Source organism: Siphateles boraxobius, unplaced genomic scaffold (assembly GCF_051911475.1).
Source record: "Siphateles boraxobius isolate OS27281-9 unplaced genomic scaffold, OSU_SipBor_1 19, whole genome shotgun sequence".
NCBI classification, from domain to species: Eukaryota; Metazoa; Chordata; class Actinopteri; order Cypriniformes; family Leuciscidae; genus Siphateles; species Siphateles boraxobius.
Genome location: NW_027508799.1, coordinates 6,307,780 through 6,329,026, shown reverse-complemented (window position 1 = coordinate 6,329,026; position 21,247 = coordinate 6,307,780). Strand labels below are relative to the sequence as shown.

General features: G+C 36.9%; 1 protein-coding gene across 3 annotated transcripts; it reads left to right on the top strand.

The window, feature by feature from the left end:
* The first annotated feature begins 504 nt into the window (after nucleotides 1-504).
* LOC143742460 (uncharacterized) lies at nucleotides 505-21,039 on the top strand. 3 transcript variants are annotated; one of them, XM_077235328.1, is made up of 3 exons: nucleotides 505-576; nucleotides 2,712-2,851; nucleotides 18,051-21,039. In XM_077235328.1, exons 2-3 carry the CDS (start codon nucleotides 2,773-2,775, stop codon nucleotides 19,424-19,426), a joined length of 1,455 nt encoding a protein of 484 aa, XP_077091443.1. In that variant the 5' UTR covers nucleotides 505-576; nucleotides 2,712-2,772; the 3' UTR covers nucleotides 19,427-21,039. The 3 variants fall into 3 exon arrangements, with proteins under 3 accessions (XP_077091443.1, XP_077091444.1, XP_077091445.1); XM_077235329.1 differs by lacking the exon at nucleotides 2,712-2,851; XM_077235330.1 differs by lacking the exons at nucleotides 505-576; nucleotides 2,712-2,851 and adding an exon at nucleotides 17,203-17,329.
* The last annotated feature ends 208 nt before the right edge of the window (nucleotides 21,040-21,247 follow it).

Sequence of the window (21,247 nt, the reverse complement as noted above, 5' to 3'; positions counted from 1 at the left end):
TATATTCTGTTCTAATTTAATCCTATCAATTAATTTTTGTGTGTTTTTCAGTGCATCGATGTTGCGCTGTACTTAGAGCGTGCTCGCACAGGCAATTTAGCCGATTTAATTTGATTTACCGACATGTGAAATGCAAATCCCGTCTGCAGTGTGCCCTTTTTGCAGTTATTTGTTATTTCTTAGCTTTATTGTTTAAATTTTTTTTATACATTTTGTTTCATATTCTGTGATGTTCTGTAAACCGTGACTTTAAAATGTGGCAGCACATTCTAATTTATTTATTTTTGTAAATTATTTCTATTACCCTTTTTCATGTGTCATGCTGTATGTTTTAAAATCATTGCAATTTGCAGACAAATGTAAATCATTGTCATGTAACCGAGGAGCAGACAATAGGAATGCAAATAACGTATATATTTTACACAAACTATTGTGTACACACAAACAAACACATTTCAATGATCTTTTTTGATTTTAGACAGCAGCATTTGAACAGGACTTTTATTTTGTTCAGGCGATATGACGTCATAGGAACGGACCGCTCTGCTGCGTCTGTTGTGATTCGGCTGAAGAAAGGTTGGTGTTTTAAAGCATTCATTGTGTAAATCAATGCAAACGTCAATCAATTATATACATGTTTTTTTCACACGCAATATAATGTCAATTATGTATTATTGAATGTTACATTTAAACGGCTTTATCTAACAATAAGAAACGCTATTTAGTGAGTGAAACACATCCAAACAAGTTACAAAAAATGTGCATCTCATTTCGCTCCCTTATACCGTGAATCAGTTTATGACCAGTTTAGACATGAATTTTGCCACAGGTAAATAACGACGGAGAACTACTTTTAGAAACGCCGCAAGAATTCGTAAAATGATTCAGTGATTCAAAGCGCTCGAATCACTGCGAGCCGACCAGACAACAGATCAAAACAGAGTTTGCAACTCTTAATTAAAGTACAAACTATTAAATATAATCTACAAATATCAAATTTAAAGCATAAATTACTAATCATGAATTGTCTCTATAACTTGTTCTTTTATTAATTTCTATTATTTATTTTGTGTTATTTTGGCTGATCAGGGTAGTTAAAGTCAGCACGAAATATAAATATTCTGTATTTACTATTCTGTAATTTTCTCTCACGTGGTCACTAAAAATAAATTTGTCTCATGATTGTCTGCTGTAAATTAAACGTCATATGCTTGAAATAAGAAAAAGTTTGTATTTAAGTTATACATTTATTATAACATGCAGGCTAACATAATATACCATTTAATTACATATAACAGAATATGTTAAATTTAATCTTTAATCTAAAATTTAATCTTTAAATTTTATCTTAAATTGATGGATGGCATTCTAAAATGTGGAAATTATCTATTAGCCTCTTATTTCCATAAGGTAAATATAAAGCTATTATATATATATATATATATATATATATATATATATATATATATATATATATATATATATATATAAACTGCTTGGTTTATTTTTTATGTATATAATTGTATTGCAAATATTGCTCGGGGCTCGCAAAATGATTCTTCTTCTAATTTTGGTAGCCCGAAATTAATTTTACTAGCCCAAATAAAAAGACAATTTTTAATGTAGAAAATTGGTTAGGAGTCAAAACATCAATCAAAAACTTTTTCAAAACACAAATATCAACAAGTGTGCAGCTCCGTTGTTTTTAAGTCTGACAACGCTTAAAGTGTTAATTTTCTGATGGAATAATTTACATATTGAAGTGTGGCAATAAATAATAATAACAATACCAGACTTTTTTGAGGCAAGTTAATGGTGCTCTAATTAGTCACCTTTATTTATTTTACCATACAGATTTGTTTGATTCAAAGCAGCTTTACAGTGATCAAACATTCTAACACGCAAAGTAAAGCATTCATGTGAAAGTGGAGCTTTAATTTTTATTGTGCATAGGTGTAATTTATGGGTGGGACATGTCCCCCACCACTTTTTCTCAAGGTCTGTATTGTCCCCACCACTTTGCGAAACATTTAGAGGCACGGATGTACCAAATACAAATAAATAAAACATCTCCAGTTATCTAGCAGAGCATTCATTTAGTTTGTTATTAAATAAGAGACAATTAAATTAAATCAAGCTGGGTGCTTGTTGCCACGGCGATCAGTTGCATGGATACAGTGTTCTCTTGTGGCTCACGCAGTCTTCACTTGGACGTGCGCTTCAATATATCGCTGTTGCGGAGACTCTATTCATTCCGGTGAAATCACAAAACAAAATGCACACAAACGTGTCCCTGCTTGCTAGCTATATACTGTAACCACTGATGAACATATTCGGTTTTGATGAGAAAAAAAAAATCTATACGTGTGCGGATTAGAACCCGTAACCTCTGACACGCTTGGCAAAGTATTTAACCACAAGACCATTAAGGTACACAAGCAATATCGCTGATCTATGCATTTATGGGTTTGGAACGACAAGAGGGTGAGTAATTAATGACAGAATTTTCATTTTTGGGTGAACTAACGCTTTAAGAGTTTCGACAGGAATAGGAAAAAGAACTTCAGTTTCATGTCAACTTTAAGTCCATTAACTCTCACTCTGTCTTACGCTTACCAGTGCACTGAACTAGAGCTTTTTGAGAGGCACAAAGAGATTTAGTTTGAATTTATTTTTCTTCCTGTTAATTATTCTCTTCTTAATCATGACAGAGCGTCCAAACACACAGAAAAACTCCTGGTGAAGCGACTGAGATCCACGTGACGCACCATTATGAAGATGGCGTTTATTAAAGAAGAGAGTGAAGAAATAAAGATTGAAGAAACCTTCAGTGTGAAACAAGAAGAAACAGGTTGGTTTCATTCGCAAAGCTGAACTCAGTCCTTATTAAAATGTCAACAGATATGAATGATTTCTTTTTTAAAGAGTCATGGCATGTCCTAATTAAGGCGGGTCCTTTTCGGGGTGATCTCTTGGCATTGCGTATTAATGTGACGGGGTATACCTTCCTTAAGTACTGAAGCCTGATTGTTTCGCACCAGTAAAAATGAGTGCGTGAGCTGGGGTGGAGCAATCTGCGAGCATTGGATTACAGACTTTTTTTCTGTGAGGAAAATGACTCTCATTAGAAAACAGGACCTTTTTTTCTTTTTTACCTCCGTGCCAAGATTTCCACCAACCTGAGCTGTGCGCCGGCTGCCCCCTCGCCACAGAAGGAAAGGCAGAGGCAGCGATGTGTGGTATCTGATTTAGATATCCGCACACCATGGTTAAATTACAATTATACTTATTTGTTAAGTTGATGATAAATGGATGATCACCTTCAAAAGCGGACTCGGCGATGCTAGAGCTGATGCGCGCATCACTAATGGTAACACAATACACTGAGGAATGCTGCTTTTAAATTAACATTTATTTAAAACAATTCATTTGACAATTTCATTTTCTTAATGGCATAAAAACAGGAATGTCACTGTTTCCGTCACTGCGACTTCTCGAACACACACACACACACTTCACAGCCGTTGCATATTACATACCCAGCTCTTGATTCATCCTCGTTAACCACTTTGCTAAATCACTCCCATGCGGTACTTTTCTTTCTTTCTTTCTTTCTTTCTTTCTTTCCTTCATTTTGTGTTGTTTTTAATTCTTTTTTCTGTTGGAAATTATTTCTCTGACCTCTTTTGCCTCCATTTCTGCTTAAAGCGGACCCTGCGCAGCTCTCGTAGCGCATCTTAATGAGAGTGCAAATTCGTGCCTGTTTGCCTGGAGGAAAAAGTATGTTTTAAACATGCTCATAATTTTAGAGAAAGTAGTCAATATTTATATCATTAATGATTTATCATATCCACCCGCGATTAATCAGAATGCTATTTTTACTACTTGACCTGCCCAATCCGTGGATTATCCGCACTACGCAGCGCTTCCGCGGATATAACCGCGATCCGGGCATTAGAGACCTGCGCGGGATGGATTTTTCCAAATTTTTCTTTTTTTAAATACATTGCATATTCTGCCTGCTACTCTGTTATTTTTTCACTTGCTCCCTTGTTGAATATAAATTGAAAAAAAAAGTAACGGAAAATAAACAAATGTTTCGTTTTATTTGCGTTTAATTCAATGAATGAACATGAACAAGGAACTTAGAACATAGAAATACAGTAAAAAAAAGTACGGCTTGTCATATTTTCTGAGACAATGCAAGACACACAAACACATGCCTATCTTCATAATTCTAGTTTTGACTTCTAAAGTTTTAAAATTTAGCTATTGAAGTGAAAGTCCAAAAATTCAATACTGCTCAAAACCATTTTTTATTCATGATTAATTTTGGATATAATGTATGCTGGTCAACAACTAGTCTAAAATTAAGAAACCCCTAGAAAACAGTAAAAAAACAACAACAAATAGATGTGTACATTTAAGATAGGCTACTTAATTTATTATTCCAATATCCAAATATGATACTAAGTCTCACAGAAAAAAGGACTTTTTTTGTGCTTTGCTGTCTTTGCATTTGAACATTGCACATTTTAAACAGGACACGCATTAGCTGAATAAACGTTAGCCAATACAAAAATATTTATAGAAAATAGTTGAAAATAAATAGACATGAGTCCTGTCACATGACCAATAATAGCAAAACGAATCACTTATTCTAAAAAGAATATCAAGTATAAGTTTAGATGAATCCAAAATATGGGGCTGTGTTAACAGTAAAACGTCTGTCTTTTAGCGAATTTTAAAAACACGGATGGATAATTCAAAATGCTTTCTGACATTTTGACACAAAAAAAACACAACCAAAACAAAATTTTAACTTAGCCCGTCAATTTACAATTATCTTCTCTCTCTCTGTGCGCGCGGTTTGTGTTTGTGAGAGAGAGCTCGCGCAGCACTGATAGAACGGTCCTTTTTAATCCATAAGTTACTAATGCGCTAGTTTTCAAACACAATAATTATGTAACATAATTAGGTACTTTAGTTATTACTAACACAATAACGTAACGCATGCAGCCTACGTTTCTCAACACTGAGAATATATAAGGTGGTTTCTGTTTCTCCAAACTCACGTTTATCAGTAATCCACAAATCACAGAACTTTCATAATCACTCAGCCATAGCGATTTTAATTTTATTTAGATTTATTGTTCATCAATACTTAAGCATTTTATAATTTGCATGGCTGAATGATGTTTTCGTCTTATCTGAGTGACCATGAACGACGGAGTATTTTAAGATAATCCATGTGATCATTGAATCCAGATTAAGTTAACTCAATACAATATTTCAACTTTCCACATCCACCTCAGCCCGTTTACCTTCAGGAGTCAGAAGTGCTGTGACTACTACTGTCCTCGCTTATGAACTCAGTCAGACGGCGGAAGCAGGATCAAGCGGGATTCTTTATTGCTGCCGATTTCAGTCTCTTTTTAATGATAGGCCTTACGCATCTGTCAATCATCCCCGCTTGATATTTGGGAAATGAACCCAGCGCTATGATTGGTCGAACTCCGCTTCTTTTGCTGTCGCTTGATTTGAGGACTGCACGTGCACAGAAGCGTCACCAGGTTTTTGCGTAGTTTAGAGCCACAGTTGTCAAACTGGGGTACGCGTACCCCCAGGGGTACGTAGACTGATTTCAGGGGGTACGCGAAAAAAAGACTTGACCCTCCCTTCGCCAGCAATAATTTTTTCTATGACCCTCCAAAATGATTGTGAAATAAGGCATGACCATCCCCCATAATTTATTGATTCTGTACTGGTTTGCGCTTGGCAAAGATGTTCAGAATGCCATTGTTTTTTTTACAACCGCAGTAGTGAACGCGCCATAGAGAAAAGCACATTTCATACAGATTACATTAGCAGAGAGTCTGATTTCTTTGGTTTTGAATTGTTCTGTTAAAAAGTAGACATTTCAAGCTTTCTATTTATTTCTCAGGTCTGTGAGGCAAGTACCTTACGCTGTGTTTCGGTTCATTTATTAGACGAGAGTCCAGTTCACGCGCCGGCGACTCCGTGTCATGATGATCTATTTTCTACTATATTTACTTCTTATTTATTAAATCCAGGCAATTGGTTGATGAAACATTGGTTAAAATTAACATACAATTAATCAAAAACAAAATTCACTTTAAAGAAAGGCTTTGTGCTTTCTGTTTGAGGTCTCTGTGAAAGTTTTAAAGTCGCTTACAGAGCGGTCATGTCCTTAACGGAGAACTGTCATGTCCATAACATTGTTTTTTTCCTCATAAATGCGAACACGAAAAATTAAATAAAAATAATATTTTATGTTCTGTGGAGGCCAACCCTCATCCGGTGGGTAGTATTACTTTTGTTTTGCGCAGTGTAGTTCATAGAATTACTAAAAAATATTTTGCCAACTAAAAGTTAAAGATTTTTTGTGTCACGTCACGTGTATATACAATGTTATCATATGTGAAAAGCAATACCTATCATTATGTGAAAAGTTAACAATAGCTTTAATGAGATGTTGGATATGAGTTGTAGGCCTATTGTGTGTGAGATTGGGTGCATATCTGTTTAAAATCATTATATTCAGCACATTTGTATCATATGTTGACTTTTGATGAGAATTGTATCATATGTTTATTATTCTATTCACTATTCTCGACAAAATTGATAAAAAAAAATGTAAAAAAAAAAACTTGTTAACAATTGTGAGGGGTACTCCGGAAGATCTATAATGTCTCAGGGGGTACATGCCTGTTAAAAGTTTGGGAACCACTGGTTTAGAGTGACAAATCGTACCAGCATACTTTGAGGTCAAAATGCGTATCCGCTACGCAAAATGCGTTCAGGTTGGCAGGTCTGTGGGAGGTCCTGAGACTTTCAGAAAATAGATCACAGACCTGGCACGCATTGGTCACTCTATGGGCAGTCTGGTGATCCTTCAGCATCACTTAAGGCTGACGCTGACGCAGATGAGGGACTCAGAGAAGGTGGACTTACTGGATGAGCCCATAAGCCCCATGGCCTCTTTTGTGGCACTGTGGGTTCCTTGTCAGACTGCTTCTGTGCCTAACGTACTTCTCTAAAGCTCTGAGCCATTTCCTGTCTAAAAGGAGTGCAGCTCCAAGATCATCCTCCGCTCAGCATTCATATAAGCGCTAGGACAGACAGATCCTGCTTTGGCAATCAAAAGATTCTGAGGCAATGTTGATGAGCGCCGAGCTATATAGCGCATGGCTCCACACCTAGCTTGCGCACTGAAATGCCATAATTTTTACTAGCGTGATGCAATCAGGCTTCAGTATTCGAGGAAGGAGGGGATACCCCATAGTGTTAGCACACAATGTCCTGTTTCCTCCTCTCAGGGAAACGAGGTTTCAAGAGAATTGACATTGAGCGGATCTCCACATGTTGAGATCACATGACCAGACAAATACTAATGCTGCCTTCAGTGGCACCTGAGAAGATCCTACTTCCAAGTTTGGCATTCGTTATTACATGTCACTTATTAAATTAATAGGCTAAATAAAACAATTATTTTGTGTAACATTAAACCCAGTATCCATCTAATAAATTAATGTTTTTTATTGTATTCAATTCAATCACTTAATGCAACTGTATCTAACAAAAACATTTATTTTGCTTAAAGCGAACCATAAAACGTGAGTGATCAACTTTACTTTTGTTGTCTATAAGTAGGGCTGTGCAATTAATTGAATTTCGATTTTGGCTCCCAACGATCACCAAAATAGAACAATCGAGTAAAAATGTTCTGCCATGTTCTGTTTTGCAAGAACACTCTTATTTTGTCTTGTGTTCTGAATGACACGTGCACGCACACATCCGCCCCTTCCAAAGACATAAACTCTCTCAGCTTGAATGCTTAAACTGATAAGACTTAAAAAGAAGTGAAAATTATCAACTTTAGTTATGATGCAATGCTGGCCTCATTGTGCTAATGACAATGTTTCGACGCCTGCCTTGTCCAACCCATTTTGAGAGACGGAGAGAGAGAAGACGCAGCATCGCTGGTTTGTGAAATTGCGTCTTGGAGAAAGTTTTAAAATGATTGATTTGATTTTATAATCTCTGTGGATTAATTTAGGCTACTCATACAATCTACATGCTAAAGTGAATCAATGTTTGCGGGGAAATTTACCGCATTATAAGTTGTAGACCTGCGGGAATTATTAAATACTTATTGAAGTATTATCTGTTATATTATTTATTTTAATAGTTAAAGTACCATAAATGTTCATATTTCGATTTTTTTCAAGAATTGTTGAAATCTTTTTAATAAATGCAACACGTTCCCAAAGTTATGTGAAGTAATCGTGTTACATAATCGTGATTTCAATACTGACCAAAATAATAGAGATTAGGATTTTTTTCCATAATTGAGCAGCCCTGTCTATAAGCAACTTTTTTCTTCTAATCTTCAAAAGCCTTTGGAGTATCAGGAAGTACCAACATTTAAAGGAAATAAGATTGAAAAACATAGCCTAGCTATCCAATCATGAAAAGACCAAGTGTAAATGCCCTCTGAAATGCATTTGAGATGGATTTAAATCCGATCACTTAAACCACTACAGGAGGTTGTTTGAGACCAGAGTTGGTTATAACGCGTTACAAAGTAACTGTATTCTAATTACTTTTCGTGATAACGCAGTAATGTAACTCATTACATTTAAAATTTATGTAATTTGATTAGTTACTGATGGCAATAAAATTAAGTTACTTGCGTTACAAATGTATTGTTAAGAATAAAAATGGTAAAATGCATTTCTAATCACGTTTTGCCGGCTGCGTCAGTTAATGAGCATGCGCTTTAATGAATTACTGGAGAACGTGCTTCTTGAGGCACACACACGCAAGGTCTCTCGCTCTCTCCCTCTCCGCTGTAAGCGGGCTTCACAGTTTGGAGCACAGTCTCTTCTGCCTCGCATGCGCACTCTTGCGCGCTCGCTCGCTCTAGATTCCGGGAGATCTTAACTAATTTGCGGGCATCAGGGAGCCGCTATCAATACGTGGGAGACTCCCAGAACTGCCGGGAGGCTTGGGATGTCTGCAATATTAAATTACGTAAAGAACTGAGTTTCACTTTGAAAACCTATTAAAACTACAAGAATACACTACAAAGTAACTTCAAAGTGAAGTAATTAGTAATCTGTTTACTTTTTACATGCAGTAATCAGTAATGTAATCAAATTACAATTTTAAAGTAGTTATTAGTAATTTGTAGTGGATTACTTTTTTTTTTGAGTAACTTACCCAACACTGTTTGAGAGGCATTGTAAATGCATCTGGTTGTTGAAGCAAAATGGTAATAAAATAAACACAAGAGCGTGTTATACAAGCTCTCGGTAGCCAGATACGACAGCGCTACTGCAACAAGTATTGCCGCACACTAAACCTGGATAAGTTGAATTTGCTAAAAAAAAAAATGGAGGTAGATAACTTGAGTGAATGAATTGATTACTTGAGTGAATTAAACTTAAAAATCCCAGCCCTTGCAACATCAGTTGCCTGTTGCACAAAGCCGGTTTCAGTTTCTACCAAGGTAAGTTCAAGATGAGCTTGAACAAACTCTGATTTTTTTGGGCTCAAGAAGGTCTGTAGGGTTTTTAGCGGGTTTCATTGCTATGGTAACAGCTAACCTGCTCCAGAGCAAGTTTTAAAGATCGCAGACCAAAACTCGTCCAATCAGCTGTGAGTAAAGATGCTATAAGCCTCTCCCACTGTATTTCTTACTCTGAATTAAAGTAGTTTCAGTGAATCAAACAATACACTCTCCATGTTCCGTTTATTTGGCTGTTTGCTGCACTTTCAGGTGCACACCCTTTAGAGTTAATCTCAAACCCTGGATTAAACCTGAGTTGACAGGGAACGAGCGTTGTGAGCCTGTTTAGTCTGATCTAAATCAGGTTGGATTTGTCAACTGCAAACCTTCTCTAGTTTAACTAGCTCCATGCAACAGGCCTCAGGAATCGTATGCAGTGATGTACAAACATTCCTGATGTAACAAGGAAATGGTTCTATTCTTGTATAACTTCCATGTTTGAGACTATAATGTTTTAATAGGTGTACTTACTACTCTCTTTTCACAGTTATGAGGGCAATATTTAAACTGCCAAATAATCTCTTCCTGTGATCTGCACAAAAAAAGATAGTATGTAATTAGAGAGCTCTTAACCTATATAAAACAGGAGTACATCCAACTGTTTTTGTATTAACCCTTGTGCATCAATTAAAAAAAGTTACACATAGGTACATAGAGGACAAAAATGTCCGTATCCAAAAACTGTCATAAAAATATTATAGATTTATATTTTTTTCCACTTTCACTGACATCATTTTTTTAACCAGCATCAGCTCTAATCATAATGACCAAACATTCATAATGACCAAACATTCAAAAAAAAGCTACCACTCAGGCCCATAAAGGACAAAAATGTCCATGTCAAAAAAGTGTCATAAAAATATTATAGATTAATATTTTTTTACACTTTCACTGACTTAGATTTTTTACTAGCATCAGTTCTAATCATAATTAAAGCTGCAAGCAGCATTTAGCGGTGTTCAAGCAGTTAAGGCCGTTAAGCACAAAAGCATCAAAAGACATTAAGTTTTATGTAGCAAGCATTTAACTACTGACATCATAGATGGAATAGACCATGTTTTAGCATGATTTACAATGATATACCACATTTCAGTTTGATTTTTCTTGATTTACCATGTTCCAGTATGATTTACCATGTTCCAGTATGATTTACCATAGTTTACCATGATATACCAAGTTCTAGTATGATTGACCATGATTTACCCTGTTTTAACATGGTTTATCAGAATTGAACACATTCTAGTATGATTTAATATGATTCTAACATGGTTTACCATAGTTTACCATGATTTATCTTAGTTTACCTTGATTTACCATGTTATAGGATGATTTACCATGATATAGCACATTCTAGAATGATTTACCAGGATTCTAGCATGATTTACCTTATTTACTATGATTTACCATGTTTCTGGCGTTATTTACCACGTTGATAGACATTATGTGAAGCATCAGAACAATTGAAGTGATAAACTCTGACAAAATATGATTGTGTTATAATAGTAATTGTTATATAAGTGATTTATTATTGTCTATATATATGAATGCAAAAGCACATGTGAAAAGACTATTAATAAGTAGAGAGGGCAATAGAAGACCACTTACTGACTCACTTTCATTTTGAACACACTTGATTTCACCAGTATTCTGCACTAAAACAAACCAGTTGTTAACTATATTATGCATGCTTACACACACACACACAAACACACGGGATATGTTATTGTGAAAATCTCTTTTAATGGTATATAAGCATTTTGACAGTTATAGCATGCTCTGCATGCTTCTTCACCATGTCATGACACATGTGCTCATCTGTTTTTGTGAAGTTCTGAGTTTTTATTTAACGGTCTAGGAGTTATGAGCAATTTAGTACTTTTGGTTGCTGTAGCGCCACCTATGGGCGCCCCCTTTTCTAAACGACCCTGTTACAGTGAACCAAAGGGCAAAGTTCAACTTTTTTTGATAATTATTGATCTAAAGAGTCCAGAGAATTGTCCTAGACTGGTCTGGTTCCGATCAGGCAAAAAACCAGGGACTAGTTCGCAAAAGTAGGATTTGGACAAAATCGGCCATAACACATTTTTTGTTGCTCAAATCAGGAATCCGAGATATACACCTTGTCCGTCTTGAGCCAAGGAACACAGTGGTGCAAAACAGTGGTGATTCCAAGTCAAACGGTCTAGGAGTTATGAGCAATTTAGTACTTTTGGTTGCTGTTGCGCCACCTATGGGCCAATCGGGGTCATACTCTGATAGGTTCTCCCCAAACTGAGGCCCTACCACCTGTCCAGGTTTCAAGTCTCTAGGCCTTACGGTTTGGGCTGCACGATGCGTTTTAGGTTTTTTTTTTTTTTTTCAAATAGCAATTACAATAGGTTTTCAGCACTTCGTGCTTGAACACCTAATAATAGGCGACCTTTTTGACAGTTATAGCGCCACCTATGGTCCGATCTCCATGAAACTCTGCATGCTTCTTCACCATGTCATGACACATATGCTCATCAGTTTTTGTGAAGTTCTGAGTTTTTATTTATGATTTATAGGCTTTTGAGTGTATTTTGACACGCCCCCTTTTCTAAACGACCCTGTTACAGTGAACCAAAGGGCAAAGTTCAACTTTTTTTTGATAATTATGGTCTAGAGAGTCCAGAGAATTGTCCTAGACCAGTCTGGTTCCGATCAGGCAAAAAACCAGGGACTAGTTCGCAAAAGTAGGATTTGGACAAAATCGGCCATAACACATTTTTTGTTGCTCAAATCGAGAATCCGAGATATACACCTTGTCCGTCTTGAGCCAAGGAACACAGTGGTGCAAAACAGTGGTGATTCCAAGTCAAACGGTCTAGGAGTTATGAGCAATTTAGTACTTTTGGTTGCTGTAGCGCCACCTATGGGCCAATCGGGGTCATACTCTGATAGGTTCTCCCCAAACTGAGGCCCTACCACCTGGCCAGGTTTCAAGTCTCTAGGCCTTACGGTTTGGGCTGCACGATGCGTTTTAGGTTTTTTTTTTTTTTCAAATAGCAATTACAATAGGTTTTCAGCACTTCGTGTTTGAACACCTAATTACCAAACAGTCATTAATTTTCAGAATTTTAACCCTTTTAACGTCGGTTTCTTTACATAATGCCACTGGTGATGTTTATAAAAATTAGAATAATAATAATAATTTTCTATATACTAAATTCTAAGCAGGATTTTTTTTCTTTAAATATTACAGCCTTGGATATGTCAATATTTAACAACAATATTAATTTTGATGCCATCATATTTTTTATGCAGTATCAGATAAAAAACAAAACTACCACTCAGGCCCATAAAGGACAAAAATGTCCATGTCAAAAAAGTGTCATAAAAATATTATAGATTAATATTTTTTTACACTTTCACTGGCTTAGATTTTTTACTAGCATCAGTTCTAATCATAATTACCAAACAGTCATTAATTTTCAGAATTTTAACCCTTTAAACGTCGGTTTCTTTACATAATGCCACTGTTGATGTTTATAAAAATTAGAATAATAATAATAATTTTCTATATACTAAATTCTAAGCAGGATTTTTTTTCTTTAAATATTACAGCCTTGGATATGTCAATAATTAACAACAATATTAATTTTGATGCAATCATATTTTTTATGCAGTATCAGATAAAAAACAAAACTACCACTCAGGCCCATAAAGGACAAAAATGTCCATGTCAAAAAAGTGTCATAAAAATATTATAGATAAATATTTTTTTCCACTTTCACTGACTTTTTTACTAGCATCAGTTCTAATCATAATGACCAAACAGTCATTAATTTTCAGAATTTTAACCCTTTAAACGCTGGTTTCTTTACATAATGCCACTTGTTTTTTTTATAAAAATTATAATAATAATAAAAATATTCCATATACTAAATGCTAAGCAGATTTTTTTTTCTTTAAATATTACAGCCTTGGATATGTCAATGGTTAACAACAACATTAATTTTGATGCATTCATATTTTGATGCAGTTATCAGATTTAAATAAAAAACTACCACTCAGGCCCATAAAGGACAAAAATGTCCAAGTCAAATCATTGTTTTATTACTCCTATTATCCTCCAAAGTTTTTACTTTTTGATAGAATATACCTTATATTGCACTAGAAATAAAGCAAAAATACAAGATCATTTTGAACAAGAACAAGATTTATTGTTCAAAACTCAAGAACACTCAGAACAGAAATGGTAGGCATATGTGCAGAGGACATAAGTAGAGAACAGAAATAGTAGGCATTTGCGCAGAGGAAATTAGTAGAGAACAGAGAACAGAAATATCAGGCATTTGCCTACTATGAGGGAATTCACTCACAGCAGGAGCTACAGTATGTGATTGTGTGGACTTTGCAGATATGCTTGCCACACTTGTTGCAGGTGGAAGCACTTTTTTTCTTTTTGTCAGTGCAGGACACGCATAACTTCCTATTTTTGGTTTTTGGGTCTCCCTGCTGTTGATCCTCCATCATGGTGGATGTAGATGGTGTGCGGGGGATGCGCTGTCTTCGTGACATTTGCGGCATCACAAGCGCTTTCCCCAGTTCCTCCAAAAACAGCCTCCGTCTGAATGTTTTGCCTTGGTTCCAGGAGGGATCCACGGCTGACCACAGAACAAAGGAGTTGAAGGAAGACACATCTACAAGGTTATAGAACAGAACCACTGGCCACCGACATGTTCTTCTCCTACAGCTGTAGGTGCAGCTCAGTGTCGTTTACAGCTGGTTCGCGGTGCTTGGTACTAAGGAGCAGCACATTCTTTCCTCGTTTGGGTACATAAGACACCAGTGTGTGCGTCTTAGTAAAAGCAAAGAGGGAGGACAGGAGTGCTCTATGCTTTATCTGCAGCAGCTGTGGGGGAAGCTCTGGCTTGTTCCTGCGAATTGTACCGACTAGGGCCATCTTCTCTTTAGAAGCTCCTCCGCCAGTCCATAGGAGGTGAAAAAATTATCGCAGGTGACAGTGTTCCCCTGGAGCCCCTCTGTCATTTCCAGAACGACCCTTTTTCCTTGGTTCACCTCCGCAGGACTTCCAGGAGACTTCCCCGTGTAAATTTGCATCTTCCATGCATAGGATGTGGTGACATCACAGGTGACCCAAATCTTTATGCCATACTTGGCAGGCTTGCTGGGCATGAACTGGCGAAATCCGCATCGGCCTTTGAAAGGGACGAGCTGCTCATCCACACAGACATCCTGGCCTGGGTTGAACAGCAGGGGAAGGCGATGTGTCCACTTCTCCCAGATGGTCCGAAATGCAGCCAGCTTGTCATGCATGTAACGTGCAGGTCGTGTCATTCTGTCATCGAACCTCAGGGTGGAGCTTAGGAGGTTGAATTTACGTTGGGACATGGTGGCTCGGAAAATGGAACGTCCATTTTCCACATCCCACAGGCTTCTTGTTGATTCATTTCGGGACCTGTACACGCCGGCCAGAATCAGCAGACCGATGTATGCCTGAATATCAGTGGAATCGAAATCAATCCAATCTGTCACAAAACGCCTCCCCTGTAAATTGGTGTTCTCCAGAAGAAGCTGAATGATTTCATCGGTGATGAAAAGGTCGAAGCAGGACTGCAAAGTTGTGATGCGGCAGTGGCGTAGTGTGTGGGACCAGGTGTCATACCCTTGGCAGGATTGTAGCGCAGCGTCTCAGTGTGAGTGGAAGACCAGAAAATATGCCCATTTTTTGAATTCCACTGAGGATCTGCAGTCTCTTCTGTGTCCTCACTCTCAGTGCTGTCATCAAAGGAACAAGAGCTATCAGAGTCAGACTCCAATGCAAACTCGACTTCACCCTCTGAAGTCAACTCTTCATCCGCACTTTCACATGTACCCGGGTGCTCACTGTTGGTGGGCACAACTAGCTCCAGAGCTTCCCTTGCTGTGAAACATCTCTTCATCTTGCAAACAATGAAATGACAAGGCCCTCAAGCATCACATATTTATAGGTTTGGCTGTGAGAGCACTTGTGTCAACGAAAATCTTCCAGACAAAACAATCACCATTTTCTCGAGGTGAAAACAAAAACAATGTGTTGTGGAGCTTCTAAACTTCTACATCAAAGTCAAGCTCACCTTTTATCTTTGTAAAAAAACAATAACATATGAAAAGGTGCAAGCAAGTAATAAGAAATGTGTTTGAATGAAAAAAATCTTCAAAGCTCAGTAACTTTTTGACCTTTTCAGTTTTCACATTGCAGGATCTGTGACTCTGCCAAGGGTATGACTCATTTACATGTGGTGGGATTTGTGATTTCCAGTACAATATAATTTCTTTCTTTCAAACTGAAAGAAAGAAAACCCACACACACACCTAAAACTTTCAGTACACACATACAAACCACACTCTGACATCCATACCAACACACCCACACAATTATAGCTTCATAATTTATCTAATTGGCTCTATAATATGCATAAGCCGAAAACAGCAGAAAACAACAATAAAGTGATCATTTGCTTTATATGCCAAACCTGAAAAAATGGCACAATCTGATAAAAAATAGTAAAAATGTAAATTTTGAAGCCTTGCCAACAGAATGAAAGCATGTTAAGAAAGATTGCATCATTTTATAGTTGAATGGCACTGGGATTAAAAATCGCAGTTTTAATGGGTTTCAATGGGGACATTTTTGTCCAAAAGGCGCTGAGTGGGAGTATTTTTTGTACCTAGTGCAAAATAGATTTTTTAAAGGAAATGAAGGTGAAATATTAAAATTCCAATAAAAATACACACCTGTAGCAAATTTCATGCAGTTAGCATTAACACAGACAAAGTTATCAAAAAAACAAAACTGAAAAGGACAAAAATGTCCATAAGGATGCACAAGGGTTAAAACTGTTGATTAACTTAAAAGGTAGAGTAGGCAATTTTCGGAGAGGCTAGCAATAGCAAGCTAGCTTTGAAAGTGTAAGTTGGCTTTCCCTTCAGAGCGTCTCCAAAGCCACGCCTCCTTCTCAACACATATGAACTTATTTCACTTATTTCGATATATAGATTTTTTTTGTTCGTTTCATCACAATCTTCTTGTGTTTATTTTCCTGTTTCATTGCTGTCTTTTTTTTCTTTCTTTTTTTGTTCACTGAATATGTTACTCACCTGTGTCTAGTTTAGTTCATTATCCTGTGAATTCAACTAAACTTATCCTCTGTTTATATACTTTGTTTCCTCAGTTATCTTTATATAAAGTTGTCACGTTTGTTTCTCCTTGGATCATCATCTTGTTTTGTTGAGTACAATTAAAGACTGCTGCACATAGTCTTGTCTGCATGACGTTACTGAACAACTGACCAAGAGCAATTAAAAATGTATTTGCCAGCAGCAGTTCATCTAATCCTCCTCACCAAGGAAGATCACTCCCTGAAGGATCACATCAACGTATTCCTCAGTGTAGCCAACCAGATCATTTCCAGATTTCCTTTTTAATTTTGCACTGAAGCAACCGCTGAAATCTGTTTATTAAAAACCTTTGAGGGATGCTGGCCCAATTTTTAGAACTGGCCCAGAAAGCAGTTGAATCTACTTGGACCTTGGGTGAGGAGGATCTAGACCCAGAGTCAATACCTCTACCACGGACTCAGAGACAGTGCCAATATCCCCGGGGCTAGAACCTGTCGCCATGTCCATCCCGCTGGTTCTGTCCAGTCTTCTAGCTTCGCTTCCTCTGTTGGTTCTATCCAGTTCCTTGTCTCCACTGGTTCCATCCAGGTCTCTGGCTCCTCCATATCCTTCCAGCTCCACTGACATGATCCTTAGTTTCCTCAGTTCTCTGTCAGTTATTGTCTTTGTTTGGCTCTACAAACCTGTCACGTTTGTGTTTCTCCTTGAATCCTCTTTTTGTTTTTGGTAAAAATAGAGATTGCTGCACATAGATAATCATCTCAACCCTGCAAATGTTACAAGAACCTGAACCATGCTAATGCCAGCTTGTACACAAATGGCAATATAATTCTCAAGTCATCATGCATCTCATACATCTAAGCGGATGTTGTTGTCTGTTGTCAAAACATCTAATAGCACTAGAAATGAGAGCCAAAAGATTAGATTAAATGCCAAAAGCATGTAAATCGTAATTTTTATATGGTGCTTGAATCTTGACTGAAATTCTGCACCATTCTCTGCAAAACCAAACACTATTTTTCTAATGTTTTTAGATATAAATGCTAGATTTGAGATCAATCTACTAAGAAGTTCTTCTAGGTCAATTTCCCCCCCTAATATATAAATAAGGGGTTTGATATCTGCCAGCCTGAAAGTATTTGGGACACATCCTAAAGAAAGCAAAGTGTTAACTATTGAGAAGTGGTTCTGAGAGTGTATGTATGTATATGTTGTTGTTTTTGATACTTTACATGTCTAAATGTTGAGATGTTTGTTGCTTTTTGCCATTAAACTGGGGTTATTTGTCTTTTTTCCCCTTTCTCCTAAGACCTGATGGCACTGGAAGAGGAGAGTCAAGAACTGAATGAAAAGGAAGAGAAAAATCAGAATGGGAAACATCATTATTTCATAACTGGAGAAAAATCTTTGAGTTGCTCACAAACTAAAAATACTTTGTCACAAAAAGGAGCTCAAAAGACAGGAGCTAGAAGTAATTTCACTTGCAAACAATGTGGAAAGAGTTTCACTCAAAGTGAAAGCCTTAAAAGCCACATGAGAGTTCACACTGGAGAGAAGCCTTTCTCCTGCCAACAGTGTGGAAAAAGTTTCACTCAAAAAGGAAACCTGAAATTCCATATGAAAATTCACTCTAGAGAGAGTCAATTCACCTGCCAACACTGTGGAAAAAGCTACACTCAAAAAGGAAGCCTTAAAGTCCACATGAGAATTCACACTGGAGAGTACCCTTTCACGTGCCAACAATGTGGGAAAAGTTTCACTCAAAAGGGAAGCCTTAAAAGCCACATGAGAAGTCACACGGGAGAGAGGCCTTTCACATGCCCTCAGTGTGGAAAGGGTTTTAAACATAAACCAACCCTTACTGCCCACATGAGAATTCACACTGGAGAAAAGCCTTTCACCTGCACTCAGTGTGGTAAGAGTTTTACACATAAACCAACCCTTAGTGCCCACATGAGAATTCACACTGGAGAGAAGCCGTTTGTATGCAGTCAGTGTGGAAAAAGTTTCAGATTTACAGTTATTCTTAATGAGCACATGAGGATTCACTCAAGAGAGAATTGTTTTAAATGTCATCGGTGTGGAAGGAGTTTCACAGACAGGAAACATCTTATGAATCATGTAAAAATTCACATCGGCGAGAAGCCATTCATGTGCGATCACTGTGGAAGGAGTTTCACACTTAAAGGAAACCTTAAGATTCACATGAGAGTTCACACTGGTGAGAAGCCTTACACCTGCCCTCAGTGTGGAAAAAGTTTTACGATTAAAGGAAACCTTGAGGTTCACATGAGGATTCACACCGGAGAGAAGCCTTACAAGTGTCAGCGGTGTGCAAAGAGTTTCACATATCAAAGAGACTTGAAATGTCATTTAAAAACTCATTCTGGAAAGAAATTACAATGTTATGAGTACGACAAGAGGTTAACAAAAAGGAGCAAATTAAGAAATCACCTGCACATTCACTCTGGAGGAAGGCGATTTAATTGTGATCAGTGTAAAAAAACATTTCTTTTGCCATCACACTTAAAAATACATATGAAAAGTCATACAAATGTGAGACCATATTCTTGTTTTTATTGTGGAAAGCGTTTTAAATGGCTCAGCAATTTAAAATGGCACCAGAAAATATGTATGTGTGTGAAATCGAAGCTACGTTCACGTCCTATAATTTCCATTGTATAGAAGTTGTCACTCATATATTTGATTCAGTATAATACTTTATCAGTGTATTGAATAAATACATCTGCATGGCTTTCTGATTGTATTCAGACCCATTTCCTTATGCTAAAATGCATTAAAAAAACTCTCTCATTTTTAACCATTACCATTTACAAGTATTCAGACCCTTAACTTTGTTGAAGCACCTTCATTGCAGCCATCACAGCCTCAAATCTTTTTGTGTGTGTATGATTTATAAAGCTTTACACAGCTGAATTTACGGATTATCTGCCATCTTTAGATCCTATCGAGATCTGTCGGTTTGGATGTGGACTTTCAGTGAACAGCCATTTTCAGGTTTATCCACAGATGTTCAATTGGGTTCAAGTCTTGGTCTGGATTTGGCTGGGTCATTCAAGGACATTTACAAAGTCGTCCCTAAAGGTCCTAACATACTTACTGCAAAGTTTTTTTTTCTGTTCTTTACTTTCGGGTAAAAGAAGTTCGAAATATATGACCAACGGTAAACTGTTAGGAAACATTCCGACGCCATCCACGCTGCTGTGAGCCCAGTTTAGATTAATATGTAATGTTTGGAGGCAATCAGGATTGTCACATTATTTGCCTTTGCAGATGCTAAACAGACACATCTCTAAGTCTTTCCTGTGACTTCAAAGACTTTACCAGGCACGAATAGGCACAGATATGTCCCTGCATTTAACTCATAATCAAACTATTCCGAAATGTATATGATGTATTCCTGTGTTGTATGTTTGTCCCTATATTATATTAACCTAGTTATGATTCTTTAGTTATGTTAGGGTAACTTCAAAAACTGATATCCAGGTTTAAGTATGTATGACGGTTTTAAATGTTTGCATACCCCCTCTGTTTGGTATTGAAATGCTCCTCTCTTTAAGCCTTAATGTAAGGAGGTAGAGTACATTACTGTAAAATGCATTATACTTTTTCATTTGTTACTATACTTTGGTGTAAAACTGTACAAATTCCTAGACCACCAATAAACATGCAAATATGCTGCGAAGGAAGACAAAGAAAATGTCTCCCGTTCAAAAGTTCCTACCTCAGATTGGCCATTGTACCAAAACTGATGATTGTGAACTGATTTGGCAGGCCCCGATGTTTGGTATTGAAATGATCCTCTCTTTATGCCTTAATTAATGGGGTAGAGTACATTACTGTAAAATGCATTATACTATTTTTTAACTACAAAGTCCTAGACCACTATTAAACATGCAAATATGCTGTGAAAGGAGACAAAGAAAATGTCATGCAAACTTACCTTCAAGTTAACTTTGTTCAAACTTCCTGTGGACAACCGATCTCCAGAAGAATCACTTCGGCTCACGGACTCACCAAGAATCTCTGTATTCTACATGCATCCAGGACTCTTGTTCAGCACCAAACCAATGCAAGTAACGTTTCTTAGCGATCTTTAGATGCGTTTTAAGCGTTGGTGATTTGATTCTCTGATGGTTCTCAAAGGTTAACTGTTTGTAATTCTTGCCATTCTTTGCTCTTCTTTATTTCTTTCCTTTTCATTATGTATTTATATTATTTGCTCAAGTTTAGTTCTATGTATCCGGAGTTTCATTTATTAAAAATATTATATCCACGCTCGATTGTCTGTGTTTGCTGCTCACACATCAAAATCACTTTAACGTTTGATCTCGCTACATACTTTTGTACTGTTAGTACTATATAGAACAGGAAAGGTTATTCTTCTTGGCCAGAAGAATAATCTTTCATAAGAGTTGATATTAGATTATACTGTTGGTTCGTTGGATGAACAGAGCAGTCGATTTAAAGTTAATTGATATAATT